Source organism: Symsagittifera roscoffensis, chromosome 3, assembly GCF_963678635.1.
Source record: "Symsagittifera roscoffensis chromosome 3, txSymRosc1.1, whole genome shotgun sequence".
Taxonomy (NCBI): domain Eukaryota; kingdom Metazoa; phylum Xenacoelomorpha; order Acoela; family Convolutidae; genus Symsagittifera; species Symsagittifera roscoffensis.
The window spans coordinates 42,224,403-42,247,684 of record NC_087064.1 but is presented as its reverse complement, the minus strand read 5'-3'; the positions used below and the strand labels follow the sequence as shown (position 1 = coordinate 42,247,684).

Here is a 23,282-nt window from a genome sequence, read left to right as displayed (position 1 = left end):
TAAATCGCAGATTTATAGTCATGGGAAAATTACGCAGTAAATGAGTCTGAGCCTTCGGTTGGATGTCCTATCGGCTTAGTTCGCGGTTGGGTTTTATCTCCAAAAGATTATTTTGAGCTGATCACGAAGCAGTTTTTTTTGTAATTCTAGCCAATGAGTTTCTACATACGCTCTTTTTCTAGTTTCATTGCTTATGTTTGCGCATTGATTGAATTAGCTTTGATAAAAATTGTTGATACACTCTATTCCGCGATCGAAATTTGGATTTTTCAAAAATAAAATAGAGTTTTTCCCTGCTTTAGTTAATTTCCCTAATTTTTCTTGTTTCACGGGTCTGATAGTTTCTTCGAATTGAATGTTTCTGGCACTAATTGTTCGATTGAACGTAATGATTTTTTCGAGTTTTAATTAAGATGACGATCACAATCATTTATTCGATACAGTGAAGAAAGTACAATCTGCCAAATCATTCACTGTATCAGGGTAGCGAGAACAGGCTGTTCAGCCTAACAAGTAGCTACCCCCAGGGATAACTATTACAATTAAGCAACCACAAAGATGCTAATTAGAAAAAATCAGTTCATGCTAATTAGAAAAAATTTCATGCTAATTAGATGAGCAAAGAATGATTCATTTTAAGTTAGCGAATTGTTTATAGGAACAGATTTTACATCTGAGTTAGATGATGAAGCGTTTTTTCACATTTTTGCAAGATTCTTTTGTGTTTTTGGTGACTCTGCAGTACCTAGTTTGCCCTGGTTTTAAAGTTTTTCACTGACGGGCTGTTCAAAATTATCTGGGATTTCTCACAACCCTGGATGAATTCTAATTTTTATTATGCCAAAGTATAAAAATGTCAGTGATTTATTTTGGAACTCCCAAAGAGGTCTATGAGGAAGTGAATTTGTGGTTCGAGGGCTCACGGCAATTAAATAGTGCAGATAGCTTTTTTAGTTTTCACTGAAGCCATTCAAGTCAACTTACTATTGTATTAATATTGGAATTTAAATACTGATATTTGAATGTAGAACCGGCAGTGTGTGATTATGGTCAGCCTATCTAGATTAGGTCGTTTTTGATCCCCTCTGTCTGCGTGGCCGAAGAATTCTAGCTCAGCTTCGCATCTGTATGCCACTAGATATCTGTATTTAGCTTCGCATCTGTATTTAGTTTTTATCCTTGTTGTTATCCTTTCGGTATCCTTGATCTTTAAGTAGTATTCAACCGCCTGTTGGGTGTGTTTCCCTATTTCTGTTGCTGTGTAACAGTCGATGAATGTAGTTCAGACTGATATAGGTCGCGATGATTGTGTTTTTTTGTTCGTTTTTTTTGTTTTTAGGAAAAGTCTGTTCATTTAGGAAATGTTTGTTCAGGCTCAAATTTACTTTTTCGCGGTTGACTTATGATTTGTTTAACCTCAAATCATTTCCTTTGTTAAAACGAAGTGCAAGTTCAATTATCGAACAGCAAAATTGTGAATGTCACGAAACACGTTATCGTTTTCTGATTTCGAAAGTGGAATTTAATTTGCAGCCGAACAAAAAGTTTACCTATTTATCCAGTTTTCCCAAATTGAGTTAATTTAATCAAAGTTTCAATCATAAATTGTTCTCAAATTTCAAAGAGATTTTAAGGGCATCAATTTTCTTTGAAATTCTACATAAGATTTTTCAAGAAATCAGTCTGTATTTTTTTCTGTTCACTTGCGTTCATTGACTCTTTTCCAACATCTTTCAATTTCGAGCGAATAAAGCTAGCGAGCAGGCTTACAGCAGCTTAATTTTTGCTTAATTTAAGTCTTAAAAACTTAACTTCCCGCAAGTAAAATTGGTTTTTAGCGCCATTTTGGGAAGCAAGAACTTCAAAAAAAAATTAAATGTGTCCTATAAACAAATTTAAAAAAAAAATATTTTGAAGATTTTTTCTTGTTTTTGTAGTAATTTTTCCACAGAAACTTTTGTCCAATTTGCCTGTAATACTATAATTGTCGATTAAGTGTCGAAAATTTCTAGTTGTACGTCAGATCCTTTTATCACTCATCTTTTATCAAAACTACACTCATTTGAAAATGTTTGGTAGGTTTTTAAAGACTTTGATCGGAGTATTATGTGCTACTTGTACAGTAACCGGCTAGGCTGTCTCTTCTTTTTTCTGATTGCTCTGAGCATTTGAAAATGTGTTCGGGTGCTTTTTAAATTTTTTCTTGTTCTCCACGCAAAATCAGCTACAGCAAATAATCATCGGAACGAGTTGAGTGATAAAAAATATTAAAGTTTTTTTAACTGCTTTAAAAAAGCTTTCTATGTGTTGAGATAAACCGATTTGAAATTTTCGATTTTTCGTCAAATTTCGAGGTAGTAAAGCGAGCGAGCAGGCTTACTATAGCTTATTTTAGTAGCTTAAATTAAGCCCTAAAAACTTAGTTCACTCAAATAAAGTTATTTTTTTTTGTAGTTTCGCGCGTTTTTTTTTGGAATCAAAAATTCAAAAAGAACTGCATAAAGAATTGAAATTTTTAAAATTGTTTTGTTTGTCTAGTCATGTTTTTCCACAAATTTGTTTTCCAAACTGATTATTTTACTATGACCTCGTTTATTCTTCAGCGCTAGTTTATTGTTCAATTTTTTTTATTGCAATACGCAGAAAAACGATCCAAATTTGAAAAAAATGGTTGCGATTTTTTGAGGCTGGTCGGAACATTCTGTGATACTTAAACAGTAACCGGCTATCTGTGTTGCGTTTTGTTTTTGCCTTTTAGAGCTACGTTTTGCCGTTTTCTCACTTTTGTTTACCAAGTGCAGGTTCGATAAAGTTTGATTTGGTTTCTAATCAGTTAGTACGTGACTTTAAGAAAAGGAAGCGAAACATTGTTAATCAAATTGATGTGATGTCGATTTTGAATGTGACCTTAGTTTTCAAAAGTTATTTAGTAGGAAGATAATATGCTATAAGACAGGCATACATTTCTGATAATTGCACTCACTTTTCATTTTTCCAGCACCGATTGAACTATCAGCGGATGACGCTATTGAAAAGAGACTGAAACAGCTTCGTCAAAGTGGACCAGGGGTCGGTGGAAGTTCAGCTTCTGTGCCCTCTGACGATGAAATTAAAGCACGACTGAACAGACTTCGAAATGGAGATGAACAACAAACGTTAGTTTCCGTTTTATCGGTCAGAATGGTACTGCATTTAAGGGTTAATTGTGGACGCGGTTTGTTCAAGTTCAGAAAAATATATATTTTAACAATCTAATGCTTTTTCTAACTATCTGTGTCACGAAGTGTGGTTCTTTGAAAATTTTGATCACAATGGACTCCAGGTTATTGTTGCCTATTGGATGTGTGAAAGTTAATCGTAGATGGACAGAGTTTTGCTTGTGATCATAGTGTTTGCGCTCCGCTGTGAAAACCTAAGATTTGAAAAAGACCTTATTCCAAGTTTCTCGTCGAATTAAAGGACAACTTGTATTTACTTGGTCTGTCTTCATATTTGATCAACTTTTCTTATGCTGAAGAATAAGTTCGGATTACGACGCGAGATAGATAACTGCAGAAAACATGGCAAAAACATACCAATGGTGAGGTAGCCTGAGCATAGTGTGAGCTTAATAGCACAAGATATTAATTATAAATTTTATACTAAGAATGAGTAAATTAATTTTAATCATTTTTAAATGAAAAATTTGAAATGTATTTCTCAGAAATATATAATTATTTTGACAGCTCAAAATGTTTTATTAGTTTAAAGTTGGATATTTACTCTTTAAATTCGTTTCTATTTGCCTAACACCTTCAATTTGCTTGACATCCGCAACAAAACAAAGTTCATAATTAATTCGACCCTCTGTTGGATCATATTCTCGTTTCTTTCTCGACGAATTGTTGTCAGTTTTGAATTGCTCGTCTCTATTAACAAACTGGACCTGAATGTGCCTCTAACAGCGAATAAAAAAGATTAAAACGACAAAAAAAAGTGGAATCAAAGATGCCGTACGATAGTGTGTCATCGAATAACACAGGATCTTCTCGACTGGGTCTGGTGGAGATAGAAGCAGACGATGGATTGGATACTTCGAAAGGTTAATACGAAATAGTTTTAGTTCTATACCGACGGCTATGTATAATGGAAGTAGCCGGTTGCTGCGCAAGTAGCCCAGAAAGTTCCGATCACAGAAAAGTTTTGAATTGCAAGAACTATTTATGATGGAGGCTTTTTTTGATAAAAATCGAACCTAATTTGAGAAAATAAGATGAATAGGCAGTTTATCTATATATCAATCATTTATTCTGGTGGGAAATCTATTAATTAGAATCCTCGTCGTTTCGATTTTTGTGGTTCAAGCGCGTACTGTGCCTTCCTCTCAGCAAATGAAATAGAATTGATCTCTAAAAGTGCGTATGTACATAATTGCGTTTTAGTTTGTTTTATTTGCTGAGAGGAGGGCAGAATACAAAAGTGGAAACGGCGTGTAAAAACTGGAACTAATTCTAGTTCGATAGTGGAGTTCATTTAATAAATTCTCCACAGAATATGAAACTTGCTCATTGATTTAATGTTCTTTAATTGGGTTCTTTTTTCCAAAAGGCCTCCATCATAAATATTTCTTGAAATTCAAAATGCTTTAAAGCTATATTTTTAAATTATTTTCAGAAAGTAGAATTTTTTTGTTGAAAGATTGAAAGTTTTTTCCTTTCCTTGCGTTCATTGACATTTTTCCAATTGTCTCTTGGCTGTAATTTGTGGTGCCTAATTTTGTGTAGAAAAAAAGTTGTTTAAAATTTATAAGATACTTTAAGACAATATTCATGACTTCAGTGGTCAGAATAATAAAGCAACTGATATCAATGTGAATTATAACCACCTTGGAAACACTTATTACCAAAATGATTTTCCGAGTTCTCTTAAAGCAATAAAAATACCATGCATTGAGAATTTTGTCTGCAATGGAGGCGAACTTGTGATTTAAAAAGGTCTAAAACTGACGCTTTGAGGAACTTTTTGAAAGTTCCAGAATTTGTGTTTTTCGGTGCACGCTCCCTCAAAGTTGAAATAAATTGGAAAACGTTTTGTTCTCCATGTTTTGGGATTCAATGTTTCTGTGTTATTTAAGAGTCAGTGGCACAGTTGTGTAAGGAGGGGGCAATTGTTTTGTATTCTCGAGGTTCAATTTCCGATGAGGGTGTTTTTTTTTCATTCGTGATTTTTTTATACTTTTTAAAAGCTACTTCGTGGCTGTTTCTCGCTTGTGTTAGCGAAATTGGGATTAGGAGGATTTATGTAGGTATAGGGTGACCGTTGTTAGTAGCAACATGGGTGATTCGATTTTTTCAAGATTGATAATCTTGCGAGGAAAATTTTCTGCTTTGAAAAAGAAATCGGACTATTGTGCATCTGCTAAGTTCTTACAGCAAGCTAGAAAATAAACTGCACTTGCTAACTAACTGTAACTGTTTCCTGAATGCTTTTAAAATTGTTAAAATCGACGAGTTTTGTTTACTTTTCTTGATAAATGAATCCTAGGAATTAGTTTTTGTGGAAAATTTTTTCCTTAATTTTTCCCAGTTTTTTCTGACGTTTTTATTTTCCAGACGGTATTAAGGGGTTTTCTATCGACCGGTTTTTTTGTGAAAGTAAGATTGTGCAGAAAGCACCCATTTTTTATGTTCTTATGGTGTTTTTGGGCAATTTAATGAAACTCAAATGGTTGCGTTTTGTTGAAAATTATACGATATTCATTGATCAATAATTTTTTAATGATTTTTCGTTATTGTCTTTAGTTTTACACAAAGTCTTGATAAAACAGTATGAATTGAACCCCTATTATCCGAAAGTATATTTTGATTTGTTTACAAGTTTGTGACGGATGATTCCATCATAAGGCAATTCAATCGGACCACTAGGTTATTATTTTTTGCCTGTTTAAGAGACGATGAGCGTAGTGCATACTACTTTATAGGTCTTGATGATTTTTTTCTGGGAAAAATCATTCTATTCATTTTCAATTTGATTTTTTGCGGTTTGACTCTTAGTTTCTTTTAATGTCAATTTCATTTGTTTTGGTGAAAGATAAACAAACTCCACTATCGAACAGCAAAGTGGAAAGTGAATATAAAGTTTGAAAGTGGAAAGTGAATATAAAGTTTTAGATTCCACAGCGGAATATAAACTTTACCTGTTGATCCAGTTTTCTCACAACGAACCAATTTTTATCAAAAAATGTCAATCGTAAAAAGTTTTTGAAATTCAGAGTTTAACGCCATATAGTTTTTGTGGTAATTTCAATGGTAATTTTTGAATTTACGCACAAAATTTAAAGAGCTTTAGGTCGTATATTCCCTGCGTTCATTGACTCGTTTACAACTAGCTGTTGACTCTCTGTTATTTCCTTTTTCCAAGTTTTTCTTTGCAATGACTTTTTAGAGCTACTTTTTGCCATTTTATCACTTGTGTTTGCGAAGTGCAGCTTCGCCTCTGTGTTAAAAACATGAAAAAAATTTTTTTTGCCTTATCTCTGGTTTATATTTTGTTTTGCAAATATTGTGTTTCTAAGATAGGTTGCATGATAGTTTTACTGTCGAATTTGTCTCATTGGCCTATTTTAAAGTTTGATAATTGATTTTTGTTAACTCCAGTGTTTAGTATACGAAATTTTCCATGCCAGTTTTGAATTATTTAATAGATTTCTCTCTTAGATCTCCGTAATGTCCTTTTACCATTTTCAATTATCATTGCGTTTTAAATTTCGCGAAGCTTCGCTTCGACTTTGTCTGAATTTTTGGGTTAGATTTGCAATTGGTAGAATGGAAATTTCGGGAGATACCACATTAGTGTGGAATGGCAAACGGTGAAATGGTATGTTGTGATGAAGCGGAATTTAAATTTTGTACTGTCTTTTATAGTCGTCTCAGTTTCGGTCGAGCGAAAGAAGTGTCTGCTGAATTTCCTCAAGTACTCACCCATGTTGTTTGTGGTATGCCTGGCGTGTGCGATGATACCGAGTGCCTTTTTGATTGCGAATAATTCACACCGTGACTCCATTCAATCTCAGAACACCATGCTTCAACGCCTAAATGAGCAGCTGTTCATTCAGATGCAGAATCTGTCCCAAATAGGTGAGCCTACTCGATTTGAATTCCGACGATTGTGAAGATAGGTTTGGATTATTCTATCTACCCTTCGCTGTACCTCGGCGCAACCTCAATTACTCTTGCGCCTGGGCGGATCTAGGATTTTTTTGAGGGGGGGGGGGGGCCGATTTTCAAAAATTTTTTAGAAAATTTTGACGACCTTTTTTTTAGGTCGACCAAATTGATTTTCCGAGCTCTTCTAAAGCACTGAAAGGTCCCTGTTTTTGCCAAATTTGTAGGCACTTTTTGAAAAATTTTGACAAAAAAATCGCGCTCCCCCTCAAAGTTTTTTTGGCGCGCGCTCCCCCTCAAAGTTAGTATACATTGGCGCCAAAGGCGCCTTTAGAAAAATTTTAGGGTCGGTCGGCAAAAAATGGATTTCTTAAAAAGTACCAAAGGGGGACCCTTTGGGTCGGCAGGGGGTCGAATCCCTGAGGGAGGGGCGTCCGCCCCCCCCCCCCTAAATCCGCCCCTGCTCTTGCGGATACATTACGTGAATTAAGTAACAGTGACACTATTAATTAAAATTGCGTTAAAGTTGAAGTAATATAGGTAAAAGGGTTAATTTTACTTGTCAACGTTCAGGCTAAATTGTATGAGAGAATGGTCGAAGTTAATTTATTGATTTGATAAATTTAATATCTGCAATCTTATTTCATTTCTTGCTTCAATTTAATTCCTCTCTTCCTGGCTTGTTGTATTGGTATTGGTACAATAATACGTCATAAATTTGTCTTCGAACCTTCATTGAGAATAGTTTAACGATTCAATTAACAGTACAGATTGAAGATCAAGCTGAATGCTTAACGGATCGCTAATGCACCGTCAACAACAGTTGAGTCCGTCTAATCAGATTTTTTCCCTCTAATCAGCTCTTTGAGCGGTCATCGGTAACTTACCTGAAAAATAGTCTTGCCTCATCTAATGGGAAAGTACAACAGTGCCGAAGTACATTAAAGCCGAAAATCAAACTGTTAAACAGTGCCAAAATTTATTTTGAATACTGTTTTTACTCATCCCACGTCATTGATTAGTATTTCTATTCAAATTTAAAGGCAAAATTGGACGTTTTAATTGATGCCACTTGTTAAAAAAAATTACCCAAGCCCGGCGTCATAAATTTTTCTGAACAAACAATTAACTGGACAAATTATCAATTTTTTGCGGTTTCGCACCTAATTAAAACAGCATTCACGCTAAACTGCCGAAAATTCAAAAGGAGCTCCAAATTCCCAAGCATGATCATTTTTTGACTGTTGAACACATTTTCAGTTTTTTGACTGTTGAACACATTTTCAGTTTCGGCACTGCTGCACTTCGGCGCTGTTGAACGCCCCCATCTAATTAGCATTATCAAAATTGCACCAGAAAAAGTTACGAGCCATTAGACATGGCATACTTAACGCTTTCCTGACTGAGTTGAGGGCGTCCAGCGAAAGTTCATCGATTTCTTTTTGCTCTAGTTGATGGCTTTTTTTCTGATTTTTGTGATAAATGACATCTCTGCAATTGGAGAAAAATCCAAGAAAATAACCAACATTAGGCGAATTAGAAGATAATTTTTTAAAATCTTTAATGGAACTGAATGCGTGTCGTTTGTTTCGCTATTCAGTGTTGTAGTGTAGCTTGCCTGGAGTGCACGGCTATTCCGTATTTTTTGTAATCCTTACGAGCGGTTTTAGTATTGTTTAGCGCTACTGACAATCAAGATTTATTTTTGTTGACTTCATCCATTTTTTTAACGGTTTGGCATATCTTTCCCTTAGGGATGCTTGAGTCAGATCTGTAATGCATTACCACTAATCGGTCGAAATAAGTGAGAGCATGATTGGAATAATTTATGCTGTTGTTTCTACTCACTTGATATTCTGCTCGGTATAATTTTCTCAATGATTGGTATTATTCTCCATCAATGTCTGCATAGTTATAACGCTTGCGATTAGCCGGACTTTTTTGGGCTGACAACTAGTTTAACAAAATCACTTGAATCATTTTATCTTTGGCTTATATAAAATCAAAAGGCGGTCCTGCATATAAAGTTTCGGATCCGAACAGGATCTGTAAATTGTCCGCGCGTCAAAAAATTGTTGTCGGACGTCTGTTTGTCGGCTATTTTTGTCCGCTTAGTTGCCGCAGTACGGAATATGCTTAAAATTTAGGAATTTTTACTCAAATTAAAATACCATGCAGTGTTTTCCGGTTTTAAACAGGTGATTGAGTCCCAAGATGGTTTTGCCTATTTTTTATATATATTTTTTCATATATATTTACTCAAGCAAAGCTTGTGACATTGTATGAACTCTGTTTTTTTCCTGCCTAAGTCGCAAATATTAGTGTTCATTTTGAAAAGGTTTATTTTGACCAATAACCAGCTATTAAGTACAGCCAATGCGAAGGATATTAACACCGACTATTGTAGTACAAATTGCACTTTAGCTTCAAGGTATCATTGATCTGTAGCGTAAAGGTAGGGAAGGAGACCCACAAAAAAATACTAGGGTTCGAACCTGGGCAGGGTCGGATGTTTTTAACGAACTTTTTCGTATACTAGTTAAAATGCGTCCGCTTTTTAAATTGAGGCATGTTACTTGGTAAATTTTTTTTTCATTGACTGGTACTGCTAATGCATCATAATTGGCTTGCGTCATTTAGCAATTATGTAGACTCATAATTGGCGTGCGTCACTTAAGAAGTTTTGTAGGCTCAAGGTTTCACTCATTTAGTGTTTCCCAGTAGCGTTATCGGTCATATTTTTGCTTGTTCATGCGAAATGCAACTTCGCCTCTGTATAAACATTTGTGGAAATTATTTTTTAAAATATAATTTCAAGGCCTCTGTGTAAACATTTGTGAAAATTATTTTTTAAAATATAATTTCAAGGAGTGTTCTGTCCATTTGGTGCACTGGTAAGACCATGCTTGAAATTTTTGAATAGTTCAGACTCTCGTATCTGCTAACTTTTGTCGGCTGAGGTCCCGCAGAAATTTTTAAATCATTTTGAAAGGTTTTTGTAAAGTTTCCAATGGTGCAGGTAGTTTTGTTCTAGGAGTTTTCAGTTTTTTTGTCATTAAAAAAATGTAGTTTTTGTTTCAAATTTTGATTTGTCTTTTCTTTGGCTGGTAATCTTTGGCTTCGCCTCTGTGTGAATTGTATGATTGAGTATCAATTAACAGCAAAAGAATTACCTGCAGTGATGTCACAAATGTCAGATGCAATATAAATATAAATTCCTTTGTTTTGTCATTATACTGGTCAAATTGCCGATATCACTGTTGTTCAAAGAGGAAGCTTCCTAGAAGTAGAAGTAGAACGGAAAGTCCTTTTGTAGCTAAACTCGGTTGTTTTCTCGCCACCCACTTCTTTCAGAGCTTTTAGCCTCTAGCAATCAGCATAAATTAAGATGTTCCTCGAAAATATATTTGCTCAATTGTAAAACTATGTCATCGTACTTTCGTTTTTGTTCCTACTTTCGAAGAAAATGCGGAATAATTATGTTTGGGGTGTTCTTTTTCATTCAGTCAGTTTTCCATCTTTTAGCTGAGCTTTTTTGACCAATTTTTTATTACTGTTTGAAATTTTTGTTGTACTCGCTCAAATTCAAAACTTTTTTTTTTACCTGTGATCATTTTTTGTAAAGTTAAAGGGGTTTGAAAATTGCTAATTTGGGATACTTAGCATTTTTCGGATACTTAGCAATACTGAACCCCATTAATCAGGTTCATACTTGACACGCGTATGAACCGGATTAATTGAGGCAGCTCATTTGGTCTGATTATTAGGATACAAGACGATATATACATCCTTTTGTAGTTCACATTAGCGTGGGGGATCTGTTGAAAAATACTTTTTTGAATTATTTCGTCCATTTTTCGCTTCAAACACTTTTTTAATTGGCCTTAAATGCTGTCTGAATATGCAGCGCTTCGCCCTGTCATACGAGCAGTATTGTTCAGTTGTCACTTGGTGTGTTTCAGCGAGTCAGATGTCGAGTGAGAATGTGGAGTTGAGGGTAGATTTAGAATATCTATCCAATATGATGCGAGAGAGCAAAGAGAGTCTGCTCAGCTACTTCGACACTCAGTTCTACTCCTTTTCGAACAAATCTGTCCAGTACGCTCTCGTGGAGTACGATGAAGTTGTGGCTTGGAATTTGGGTACGGACACTGTGATTGTTAAAAATTTCAATAAAAATTCGAGTAAAAAATTTCAATAAAAATTCGAGTAGTGTTAAAAACATTTTTAATTTTTTGATATTTAGTCTTAATTCGAGCGAACGAAGAGAGCGAATAGGCTTATTTGAGCTTATGTATGCTCAATTTAAGCCGTGAAACTTATTTTACTCGAGTGAAGTCAGTTTTTGGAGTTTTTAAGCGCCAGTAAAATTCCAAAAAGTTTCTGCATATAATTTAGAAACAATTTTTGATAGTTTTTTTTTAAATTTTTTTCCTGGATTGTTTTAAAGTTTTTCGGTACATTTAAAGGAACGGTACTTTTTCTTTTAAAAATGTCAAGGTTCGTTAGAAATTTGGTACGTATATATGGTGAATGATTTTTAGGAACGGTACATTTTCTTCTCTCTTTTTTTTCTACAAAAACTGTTATAAAAGTTGCCTATTTTTGGAATATGTCCAAGTTCTAGTTTTTCATTCAGATCATTTCATCATACCACAAACAAAAAACGATACTTATTTGAAAAAACCTTTTGTTTTTTTAAGGCTATGGTCGGAACATTCTGTACAGTAATCGGCTATCCTTGCTAATTGATTGTTTTTATGTTTTGTTTTTGACGAGGTAGTTCAAAATTTTTTCCTTTTCTTATTAACGTTAAAAATGCAAAGGTCGCTTAATTGAGAAATCAATATATGTGCCCTTCTTATCTGGATGATTTAAGAAAATTGGGCAACTGCTCGAAAAATTGCAAATGTTCATTGTTGGCTGTATAAAATGAACAGTTTATACACTTCGATTGTTGTTGTCGTCTTTCTGTTTTTCGTGTTCTTCGTGTGTTATGTCGTCTGCTTTATCCGCTACTTTCCCAGTTTTCTTCATATCGATACATAAAATCTCGTCGTTTTTGTCGGGTCTCTCGGTCGGCGAGTTAAGGTCAATAATTTCTTCCTTATCGTTGGTCTTACTTTTAGGGCTAATTGCCTCAAGGAATTTCAAGCAAGCCTGATATTCAGGTGTTTGTTTCAGAGAAACCCATTTCATGAATTAAGGATTTCAGGCTTGGTTTTGCCGACGATGTCGGTTGGTCTAGTGGCGAATCGATGTTGAATCTTACTGGTTGTAGATTGCTCTTTGCTTCGTCGATCGTGCTGATCGGAATGGGGTCACCCAATGCATTCGCCAATGTCGATTGACGGTGACGGACTGAACGTTTTGTTAGTATTGTAGTCACTGAAGTTGATGTTGTTGGTAATCTCTTCTTTTGGTTTAGCCTTTTCGGTGAAGGCGCGGATGTTTCTGATGTCGTCGATGAATTTTCACTCTCCGTCTCGCTTGCTATGGATGGGTCCTGTGTTTGAGCTTTTACCGTGGCTTTAGTTGCTTTGGATTTTTCCATTGTGTCGAGGCTCATCCCTCGAGGTTTGTTACAGGGGCGCTCACTCGTTCGTCGTCCAGTTGGTTTGGCCCGTCGTTTGCTTGGACTATTTTGCCCGCTGTTTTCTTCTTTGTTTGCTGCTTGTTCCCGTCTTGTCAATTTCCTTGTCAGCCCTGTTTCCATATCCTCTTTGAACATTTTGCGTTGGGTCGTCTTCGGGTCTTCGATGTCTAAAAAACGTAGACCAGGTCCTGATCTCCTTGCCGATTTGTACTCAACGTAGTGACTTAACCGTGAAGGTCGGCATGGTCCGTTGATCAAAGGATTGGAAACAAATGCAACTCCACTATTTCTTAATAATCTAGGTTGTTTCCCGAATGAGTGCACCCATGCTGTATGTGGTGTGTTAGCTAAAGTTTTTCCGTCAATAGTTTTTTATTTTTGTTCGAATGTTTGAGGGTCCTTCACCTTAGTTGCCACTCGGATTGTTTTTCTCGCCACTTGATCTAATCGTTTTTTAATGTTTTTGTCAATAGGTGCCTGTCTCCATTTATACCTAGTATTCAGTTTATCTGTATTTATTTCTATGATTCGTTTAGATTGCACCTGGTGTTAGTTGTGTTGTTGTTTTGCTCGTTCCTGGTGCTTTTGTTGTCATCGCTGATCGTCGATTTACTGAAACTTCGTCCTCCGACCATTGTTGCAAGTCGTGCATAATTTCTACTGGTAGAGGCGGCTTTGTAAGGTTCTTTTGATCTAAACATGCGTGTTTGGCATTTTTTCAATTAGGGTTATTAAGTGAGCTATTTGTTGCCACGTTGGATAAAGGGGTATTTGTTTTTCTACCCATGTGTGCTTCGAATGGTGAGATTTTTGTTATGCCGTGTGGTGTTATTCGTAAAGTTTTTTTTATTTCGGCTACATCCGATGCTAGTTTGTATGGTGTGTTAGACTGATCTATTCTCCTTACCCCTAGCCCACGTTTTAATGTTTGTATCATTCTTTCTACTACCCCTATGGATCTATGGTCATCTACCGGAGCGAATAGTAATTTTATGTTATTTGTATTACAAATAAGTTAAAAATTTTTGACTCGAAATGTTTGAGCTTGGTCACATCTTAGTCGTCGAGGTACCCCATTATTCGAAACATACCGTTGCATAAATTTTATGTCGACGTCCGCCGTGGTATTTTTGACTACTTTTGCTGTGGGAATTTTGACCATTTATCTAATGCAACGAATAAGTACGCGTCCTTTTTTAGCTCACCGGGGAGGGGCCCGGCAAAATCTAACTGTACCTCCTCATTAGGTTCTACGACTGGTTCCATTTGGAATGATTGTTTCTTTCCTGTTATTGTTTTGAGATTTTTACCTTGTTCTGTAGTGTTTGCTGCTTTGCGCCATCTGGTCGATCGATCAGTGTGTGTGGGGGGAACCATACGTGTTGGCATAAGTCCAGCATAGCGGCTGATCCTGGATATGTCAGGTGTAGACTTTCCAGCACTGTCTGACGCAACTGTGTAGGAACGACGATACGTTCGTCAATGAGCAGACACTCCTCGCGGACATGTAATCGGTAACGTACATTATACCAATACTGGCCGTATGAGCATTTGATCGATTCCGAATCCTGTTTTTTAACAAAATTAATGAGTGGTCTTAAGTTTCCATCTTTCCTGGTAGTGGCGGCCTTGCACTTTTTGTAGTTTTTGGCGGAACAGCGGTGTGTCCTCTTCTGACTCCGTCAATATTACTTGGCAGATTGTGGCCACTATAACATCCGTAATCATTGATTTTTGTGGGTGGTTCCTCGTTTGGTGCGTATTCCTCCTGACTGACAATCTTGGGGTTGACTCGGCTTACACAGTGCTCGTTTGTTTCTAACTGTGAGTTATCTGTTTGTGTGCCTGCTGTTATTTTGTTGTCCTCGGTTTCCATGGCTTGTGTCGACTTTGACTTTGAGTGTGGTCGTTTGTGTTTTGGTCGCGTCTTCACTGAATACCATTTTTGGAAAGTTCCTTACTCATGTCTCGATGAGAGAAGTTCGAGCGCGCCCTTGATGGATTTCTTTAATGATGAATTGCCGGTGTTTGTTACTTTTTGTTTCCTGGCGGTACGTGGTGGTTTATGCCACCATGGGTCTGATAAGCTCTCCTCTCCATCCCACGATCCCTGCCTGTTGGATGTTTCTTCGTCCTTTCTGCCTCGAGGTTCCAAAGTCTTAACCTCATCTGGGATGAATCCGCCTTTAAAATTGCGGGCGTCTTCCTGTTCATTTTTTGCATTGCGTGTATGTTATTGACAAGAATTTTTTATTTTGTGATCGCTGAGATGTTTTTCTGAAAGAGAGCTGACTGAATTTTGGGTCGATTTGAGCAGGACTGATTTTTTCTCAGTGTTTGTGGTTGACCTATTCCGGAATTTCCGGAATGTTGTTTTTTCAATTGAGAATTTGAAGTGCTCTAATTGTTAGTCGTTTATTTTCTGCGCGCTTTTTGATCAGCTGACTCGGTGCTGAGTTTCGATTGGCTAAATTGTTAAGGATGACGTTGTCAATTGTTTCAAGGTTTTTATGAATGCATTAATTGATGCTACAACGAATTCCTCATCGTACTCGCTTGGGGGTTTTCCAATCCGCCTGGATTTCTTGACATATAGTCTAATAGTCCTCCATTTTGTTACCTGCCATGTGTTTGATATCAAAATGAAATGGAATTAGTCGGTCAACGTTTTTATCTGCTTTGACTGGTTTTTGATCTTTCACTTGCGTTTAAAGCGTTGATCAAATTTTGATAGTCAGTGATGACTGTAAACTTTTTTCCATAAAGATAGTTTTTGAAATGTTTAATGGCCCAAACTACCCCAAGTAATTCTAACTCATTAACTGAATACTTTTCCTCAAGAGAATTTAAGAAACGCGATGCGTAAGGTATTGCCACCCAGCCTTCTTTTGAATGTTGCTCTAGTGACGCTCCTAAACCTGATATGGAGGCATCGCATGCTATGCGTGTTTCCAAATGTTGATCAAAATGTTTGTTTTGTGTTATTTCAGAAACTAATTTAATTATATTTTCAAATGATATATTGTGTTCCTGTTTCCTTTAATTGGTTTATTTTTCTCTGTGTTTAAGCAAAGGCGACAATGCGGCTGCTGTCTGTGCTAAATTAGGAATGTATCTGGTGAGATGGTCTATAGATCCCATAAAGTTTTTAAGTTGTTTCAAAGTTTTTGGTGGCGAAAGTTTCTCAATCGCTTCTGTTTTTTTTATTAATGGTTTGATGCACTCGCTGTTTATGGTGTACCCCAACCACTCAACTTGTTTACACGCAAACTTACATTTGTCCAGTGATTTTGCGAGGTTTTCCGCACCTATTTTTTCCAATATCGTTTGAAGTTTTTGTTGGTGTATATCAAGTGATCCTTTCGTTACTATGAGTATGTCGTCCAAATATGCGTACGTGTTTGAGCAATTGGTTAGTGTCAAATCAACAGCCTTCTGAAATTCATTGGTATATCTGTGAGGCCGTTCAAACTGGTTTGAAATTCAAACGTCCCGGTGGCAATGCCACCAATTAAACTGAAACTACATTGTTCTCGAGTTGATTTATCCAACGGGATCTGTGAGTAGGCATATCGCAAATCTAATGTTGAGATTAAAGTTTGTTGAGGGTTGTTCGATTTCACCACTTGCGCTATGTCGTCCAATAGAAGGTCATTATTAGGCATCTGATATTTGTTCTTGTGAATGAATTTTTTTATCATTTTTGGAATCTAAAGCCAATTTCACCGTCTGGCCCTTTTTCACAGTAATTATGATCGGACTAATGAATTGGCGGTCCGAGCATTTATCAAATTTTATAATGTGTTTTTTGGTCGATAAGCTTGTTTAATTCTTTCTCGAATCGTTCTTGTAGATGCACTGGGATACGGCGTACCTTTTTTTGATCGGAACAAAGTCTTCGCTAAGTTGCTTTCGCATAACATGGTTTTTTTTTACTTTCCACTACGTACACATAATTGTGGGAACTTGTCTTTAACCCTTTCTTTGATATTAGGGTTTGATTGTTCTTCGTGTATGTTCAGCACGTTTTCTCGTCTTTGTTTTTCTTGCACTAATTTAATTCCAATTTGTGTTAAAATATTTCTACCTATGGTGTTTGCTTTCTGATCGTCGACAATGATGAATGGGACGGCTTGTAATTTCCAGCCTCCAGATTCAATTGTAATTATCAATCTTCCTTTTGGGATGATTGTTTTCCCGTTGTGACATGCCAAATTCCGAGCGTTGTCTTCCGGTTGAATACGTTTGAAAAATGCTGATTTGTCGTTTTCTTATGATTGCCGAGCTGTTTTTTCTCTTAGAAACGACATTGGACTTCCGGAATCGGCGATAGCGAACAGTTCTTCTGTTTTTGTGTTCAGGTTAACTATGTGTCCGTTAAGATCATCTTCTGATACATGGGCCGTGTTTTTAATTTCGAAAGCTTCCGAAATTGCCATTACCGAAAGTTTGTCATTTTGGTATTCATCCCAACCATTATTTGATAAAAATTCTGCGAATGCTACTGGCTCGTCTGTTTCTTGACTCTCCGGCCCAATTTCCTCTTGTTGTTCCTCGTCATTGCGATCCCCCATATTATTGACGCTTCCTGGACGGCATACTTTGGCGAAGTGTCCCGGTTTTGCATATTTTGACCAATTTTTGTCCTTTGCGGGGCACGATTGTAAGTGGTTCTGTCCAAGTTGATTGCCACATTTGTAACATTGTTTCTGATTGTTAGAGTTTGTGTTTCGTTGTTGTTGTTGATGACCATTTGTGTTTTGTTGTCCACGTAGATGTGGTCGGCTGCGGAATCCGCCGCGACTTCTCCTTGAGCCCTCATTATTCGCATAATTACTGCGTCCACGTGTGTTGATATAATGTATTGGCTCTTGTTTTACTGTTTGATTTCCGAACGGATTAGTTTTCATTGTGCGACTATGTTCAATATCTTTTACCCGTCGTATTGCATATTCATATGCATCCTGTAGGTTCCGTGTTTCGGCTAGTAATTCGTCGGCGATTTTCTCGTTGTGCATATGTGCTGTGAACATGTCTCTTACCCATTCGTCTTCGCGATCTCCTCAGTCTGCCATTGAGGCCAGTGCAACTAGGTGGCCGCGTTCCAGCATTACAAAATTTTTTGAGGTGGGGTAGGGGCCCCCACCGGTACAAGTAATATCCCTCAAATGGACTATAGAGAAATTTTGCAAAAAAGTCGATTCTCGAAATTGTCAGGTTAGATTGGTCTAATTTTTTGCATGCGGCCCTAAAATGGCAAACGAATAGGGGTTTCCTTTTGTGATTTTTTGACCCAACAATTTTTAACAGGTGTTTGGGCTAATTTGGGCTTTTTGCCCAATTTGGGAAAAGTTTTTATTTTGCTTAATTCTCAAAAATAAATAAAAAATTTTGATATACTTATGAAAATACGTCTAAATTGATCTCAGCAGTCCTATCTAACGAACTAATCATCATGGTAGTGGAGGTTTTTGAATCGGAGAAAATTGATTTTTTTGACTTTTTTTTACCCATTTTTGAATACTTTTTCAAAATAAAAGGCTTTAACGAAAAAACATCAAAGTAATTTGCATAATTAATTTATTTGAGCTTAAAGGGCATTGCTCTGGCTTTATTAGCTAAAATGAAAAGTTTCAGCTAAAAATTGGCACTTTTTCAAAACAATCTTTTTTTTCAAAAAATTTTTAAGTTTTTCATTTCTTTTCAATTTCTTGTTCAGAAATAAAGTTAAAAAACGATTTTTGAGTCAGAGTAAATTTTTTGTTTCCAACCTAATGTACCTTATGTGGGAGTACTGTTTGTACTAATTTTAGGCCCTCAATCTTGTTTTTAGCCAAGATATTGCTTTCGGAATTCTGTCAAAAAAATCAATAAAACATGTTTTTTTGACCTTTCTCAAAATTTTAAAATAAGTGATCCACTTGTTGTTAGCCGCCAGATGAGGTCTCTCAAAACCTCGAAGACTCCAATAAACAGACTGATGAGTTTTTTTTATAAATTTTTTAAAAATTTGAATTTTTTGATTTTTTTTGAACTTTTCAGCTGAAAAATTATTCTAAGTATCGCCATTTGAAGAAGAAAAAAGGTTAAAGTTCATAATTTTCTTTCTTTTCTGGAGTTTTTTTTCTTCCAGGCGTGTTATCACGCTGAAAATGGCTCACTTTGACCATCTGTGCAGCTTGTTTACGTTCCAGTTTCTCAAGTTGGCTCAAAGGTGCCTCAAATGGAGGCGACAAGGAAAAATAGCCAAAATGAAAACCTCATAAAATCTACAATTTTCAACATTTTTTGGTAATTTAAAATGCTAGACCCACTAAGTTGGGTACGCTGAATCGTAATATGCAATTAATTTTAACTTTTTTGCAATTTTGAAAATCACAAGTTTTTGATTTTTTTTTAAACATAATTTTTAAATTTTTATTTTTTTTAAAACATTTTACATCATTCTGATGTTTTTTCTGCCAAAGTTTTATAAACGGCTAGAACAGGAATCTTCATTACTTATGAACAGTGGGTGGTGCGAGGAAAACTTAAAAAAACTGATTCATTTCTCCCGATTTACAAAAGAAAAAAGAAAAAAAACTGTTTTTAAATTCATTTGAAAACTTACAATTTTTCTCATCATTATCCCTTACTAGCTTTCACCAACCGCATTTGTAACCGCCTAACATCAGTTGTTCTTGGAAGCATTGATAAAAAAAATCATTTTTTTAAAAAATTTATACAGCTTCTCATGAGGAATTGAAAACAAGCATTAGTGAAAAAAAATTTGTGAAAAATTAAAAACAACTGTCCGTTATCCTGGATCGAGGTAGGATGCTCACTCGGTCCCTCTGGGACCTCTAGAGGGAGCAGCTGTAACCGTAAACTCTGCGCTTAAAATCTGAAATCAGCCTGATCGGAATTATGACATTAGAGGACATCAAATAAGTTTTTGATGTTGCGTTCTTTTTTGAACAATTTTTTTCTTTCCATTTCCTTCAATTTTCATTTTATTTTTGCCGAAATCAGTCTCACTGCATGCCCGGTATTAGCAAAAACTTGATTGTTTCACACTTTGAAATCTTTGCGTTCTTTCGTGGTAGTTTAAGTTAAATTTTATCAGAATTTTTCCTTAAAAATTTTTTCACGTGGCAAAATTAATTGAGCATTGGCATTTGCGCCCGAAGGGCGCAAGGCTAATGTGAATGCGTCGAGTCCGACGTCTTTGCTTGAGGCCATGATATTGGCGCATGACCTTATTGTTTTGGTTTTAGAAAATACCAAAAAAAAAAATAAGTCACGTGACCTTGAGGGTGCTAGGTGGCCGCCGCGTCCGGCTTTGGCGTTCAGTAGAGACAGGGGAAGGGGCCCCGTCGGTTCGAAAGAACATTTACCTATATTACCTTTCGTGCAGAATAAGTCCTGTTCTCGAAAACTGGAGGTCAGAATTCCCTAATTTTTTGCATGCAGCCCCGTATTGAAATTCTAAGGATACACTTTTGCCCCGTTTTGCCAAAATTTTGTTATGTGTTGACTTATAGAGGGAAATGGGGGGCAAAAATGGTAAAAAACACGTTTTTCGATAAAAATCACCCATTAACTCTGTTTTGGTTCAAAAAATGGGGTATATTGACAAGGAATGGATGAAAGTAGACTATTTGGGGAGCCTAAATATAAAAATTTGAGAAAAAATTTTCCTCTCAAAAATTTGAGTTTTTTCAAAAACTGCAACAAAAATGATGGTTTTTTTGTAACTAAAAAGGTGTTTTTTCCACTTTTCTCAAAATAGGTGAATTTTCGGCTTCAACCCAAAAAACCATTCTGAACAGGTTCATAAAGTGTGTTTTAGTGAAACAAATTGATTGGAACACTTTATTTTGACTTTTTGAAAAAAATTGATTTTTCACGTTTCTGACTCAACATTGTATATCAAAAAAACAAAAATTTCAAAAAGTGAGAAAAAATGAAATTTGATGGCTTATTTGAGCTTGCCATAGACATTTTAGTAGGTATAGAGTATTTAAACTTCAAAATTGAATAAAAATTATGGTTTTTACAATTTTTTTTTCTCGGCTATTTTACTACTATTTTACTACAAATAAAAATGGCCAAATTTCGAAAAAAATGTCTTAATTTCGCGGAAGTGGCCGACAAAACTGTTCTAGTTTTTTGCATGCGATCTAACAAGGACACTACAAATATACCCTATTTAGATCACTTTTCGATCCTATAGGTTTGAAGACGATTTTACCCGATTTATCTACTTTTTTGAGTTAACCAAAAAGTTGTTTTTTTTTGCCTTTTCTCTAAATATGGAAGTTTTACGGCTTTGGTCATGAAAACCATTCTGAACAGGTTCATATATTGTAGCCTAGTGGTTTAAGCTAATTGAAGCTAATTTTTGTGACTTTTGAAAAAAGGGTTTTTTCACGTTTCTGACTCAACTTTTTTTTCCAAATAAAAAAAATGTTTTTTTTTCTTTTGCTTCTAATCAATTTGAAACAAACTTAACCTTTTTGGGACAAATTCCAAGTCCAATTCAGCTATAAGTCACAATTGAAAGTCCACGTACTTGACAATGGGCTCGAAAAAAAATATGAGGACTGTTTCCGAAAACTTGTTTTCGTTGGAACGGTCCTCTTCATGAATCACGGAAAAACATAAGTTACTTTGGTTTAGAGTTCTCTAGAGACTGATCAGGTGTAGATTCAGTCATTGAAAGTATGAGAAATCTTTTTTGATTTTTTCTAATCACATACAGAACGTTTTGTGTTGTTGCTTTTGTGACACCTTACAAAGTTCATCAGATACCGTTTCAGAAAACTTTCGAGCAAAAAAGAGCACCCGAAGGGTGCTCCTTTTGCGAGTGCGTTTAGCGTTCCCCGGCTCCGCCCCCCGCGGAACCTTCTCCTCAAAAGTCAACAAATTAGCGGGGCCACAGTGACAACTAGGTGGCCGCCGCGTCCGGCTTTGGCGTTCAGTAGAGACAGGGGAAGGGGCCCCGTCGGTTCGAAAGAACATTTACCTATATTACCTTTCGTGCAGAATAAGTCGTGTTCTCGAAAACTGGAGGTCAGAATTCCCTAATTTTTTGCATGCAGCCTCGTATTGAAATTCTAAGGATACACTTTTGCCCCGTTTTGCCGAAATTTTGTTATGTGTTGACTTATAGAGGGAAATGGGGGGCAAAAATGGTAAAAAACACGATTTTTGATAAAAATCACATTTTAACTCTGTTTTGGTTCAAAAAATTGGGTATATTGACAAGGAATGGATGAAAGGAGACTGTTTGGGGAGCCTAAATATAAAGGTTTGAGAAAAAAATTTTTTCTCAAAAATTTGATTTTTTTCAAAAACTGCAACAAAAATGATGGTTTTTTTGTAACTAAAAATGTGATTTTTCCACTTTTCTCAATATGGGTGAATTTTCGGCTTTAACCCAAAAACCCATTCTGAACAGGATCATAAAGTGTGTTTTAGTGAAACAAATTGATTGGAACACTTTGTTTTGACTTTTTGAAAAAAATTGATTTTTCACGTTTCTGACTCAACATTGTATATCAAAAAAACAAAAATTTTAAAAAGTGAGAAAAAATGAATTTTGATGGCTTATTTGAGCTTGCCATAGACATTTTAGTATGTATAGAGTATTTAAACGTCAAAATTGGATAAAAATTTTGGTTTTTACAATTTTTTTTCTCGGCTATTTTACTACTATTTTACTACAAATAAAAATGGCCAAATTTCAAAAAAAAAGTCTTAATTTCGGAAGTGGCCAACAAAACTGTTCTATTTTTTTGCATGCGACCTAACAAGGACACTACATATATACCCTATATAGATCACTTTTCGATCCTATAGGTTTGAAGACGACTTTACCCGATTTATCTACCTTTTTGAGTTAACCAAAAAGTTGTTTTTTTTTCGCCTTTTCTCTAAATATGGAAGTTGTACGGCTTTGGTCATGAAAACCATTCTGAACAGGTTCATATATTGTAGCCTAGTGATTTAAGCCAATTGGAGCTACTTTTTATGACTTTTGAAAAAAGGGTTTTTTCACGTTTCTGACTCAACTTTTTTTTTCCAAATAAAAAAAATGTTTTTTTTTCTTTTGCTTCTAATCAATTTGAGACAAACTTAACCTTTTTGGGACAAATTCCAAGTTCAATTCAGATATTAGTCACAACTAAAAGTCCACGTACTTGAAAATGAGCTCGAAAAAAAATATGAGGACTGTTTCCGAAAACTTGTTTTCGTTGGAACGGTCCTCTTCATGAATCACTGAAAAACATAAGTTACTTTGGTTTAGAGTTCTCTAGAGACTGATCAGGGGTAGATTCAGTCATTGAAAGTATAAGAAATCTTTTTTGACATTTTCTAATCACATACAGAACGTTTTGTGTTGTTGCTTTTGTGACACCTTACAAAGCTCATCAGATACCGTTTCAGAAAACTTTCGAGCAAAAAAGAGCACCCGAAGGGTGCTCCTTTTGCGAGTGCGTTAAGCGTTCCCCTGCTCCGCCCCCCGCGGAACCCACACGTCAAGAGTCACTGATATAGCG

General features: G+C 35.9%; 1 protein-coding gene across 3 annotated transcripts in view; it reads left to right on the top strand.

Annotated features, from left to right (window-relative positions):
* LOC134842595 (abscission/NoCut checkpoint regulator-like) overlaps positions 1-23,282 on the top strand; it is a 59,180-nt gene that overhangs the window by 8,868 nt on the left and 27,030 nt on the right. For 2 of the 3 annotated variants that reach the window (XM_063859008.1, XM_063859009.1), the window contains one exon: positions 2,999-3,155. In XM_063859008.1, coding sequence (XP_063715078.1) covers positions 2,999-3,155 — 157 coding nt within the window. The other variant, XM_063859010.1, reaches the window with a different exon arrangement.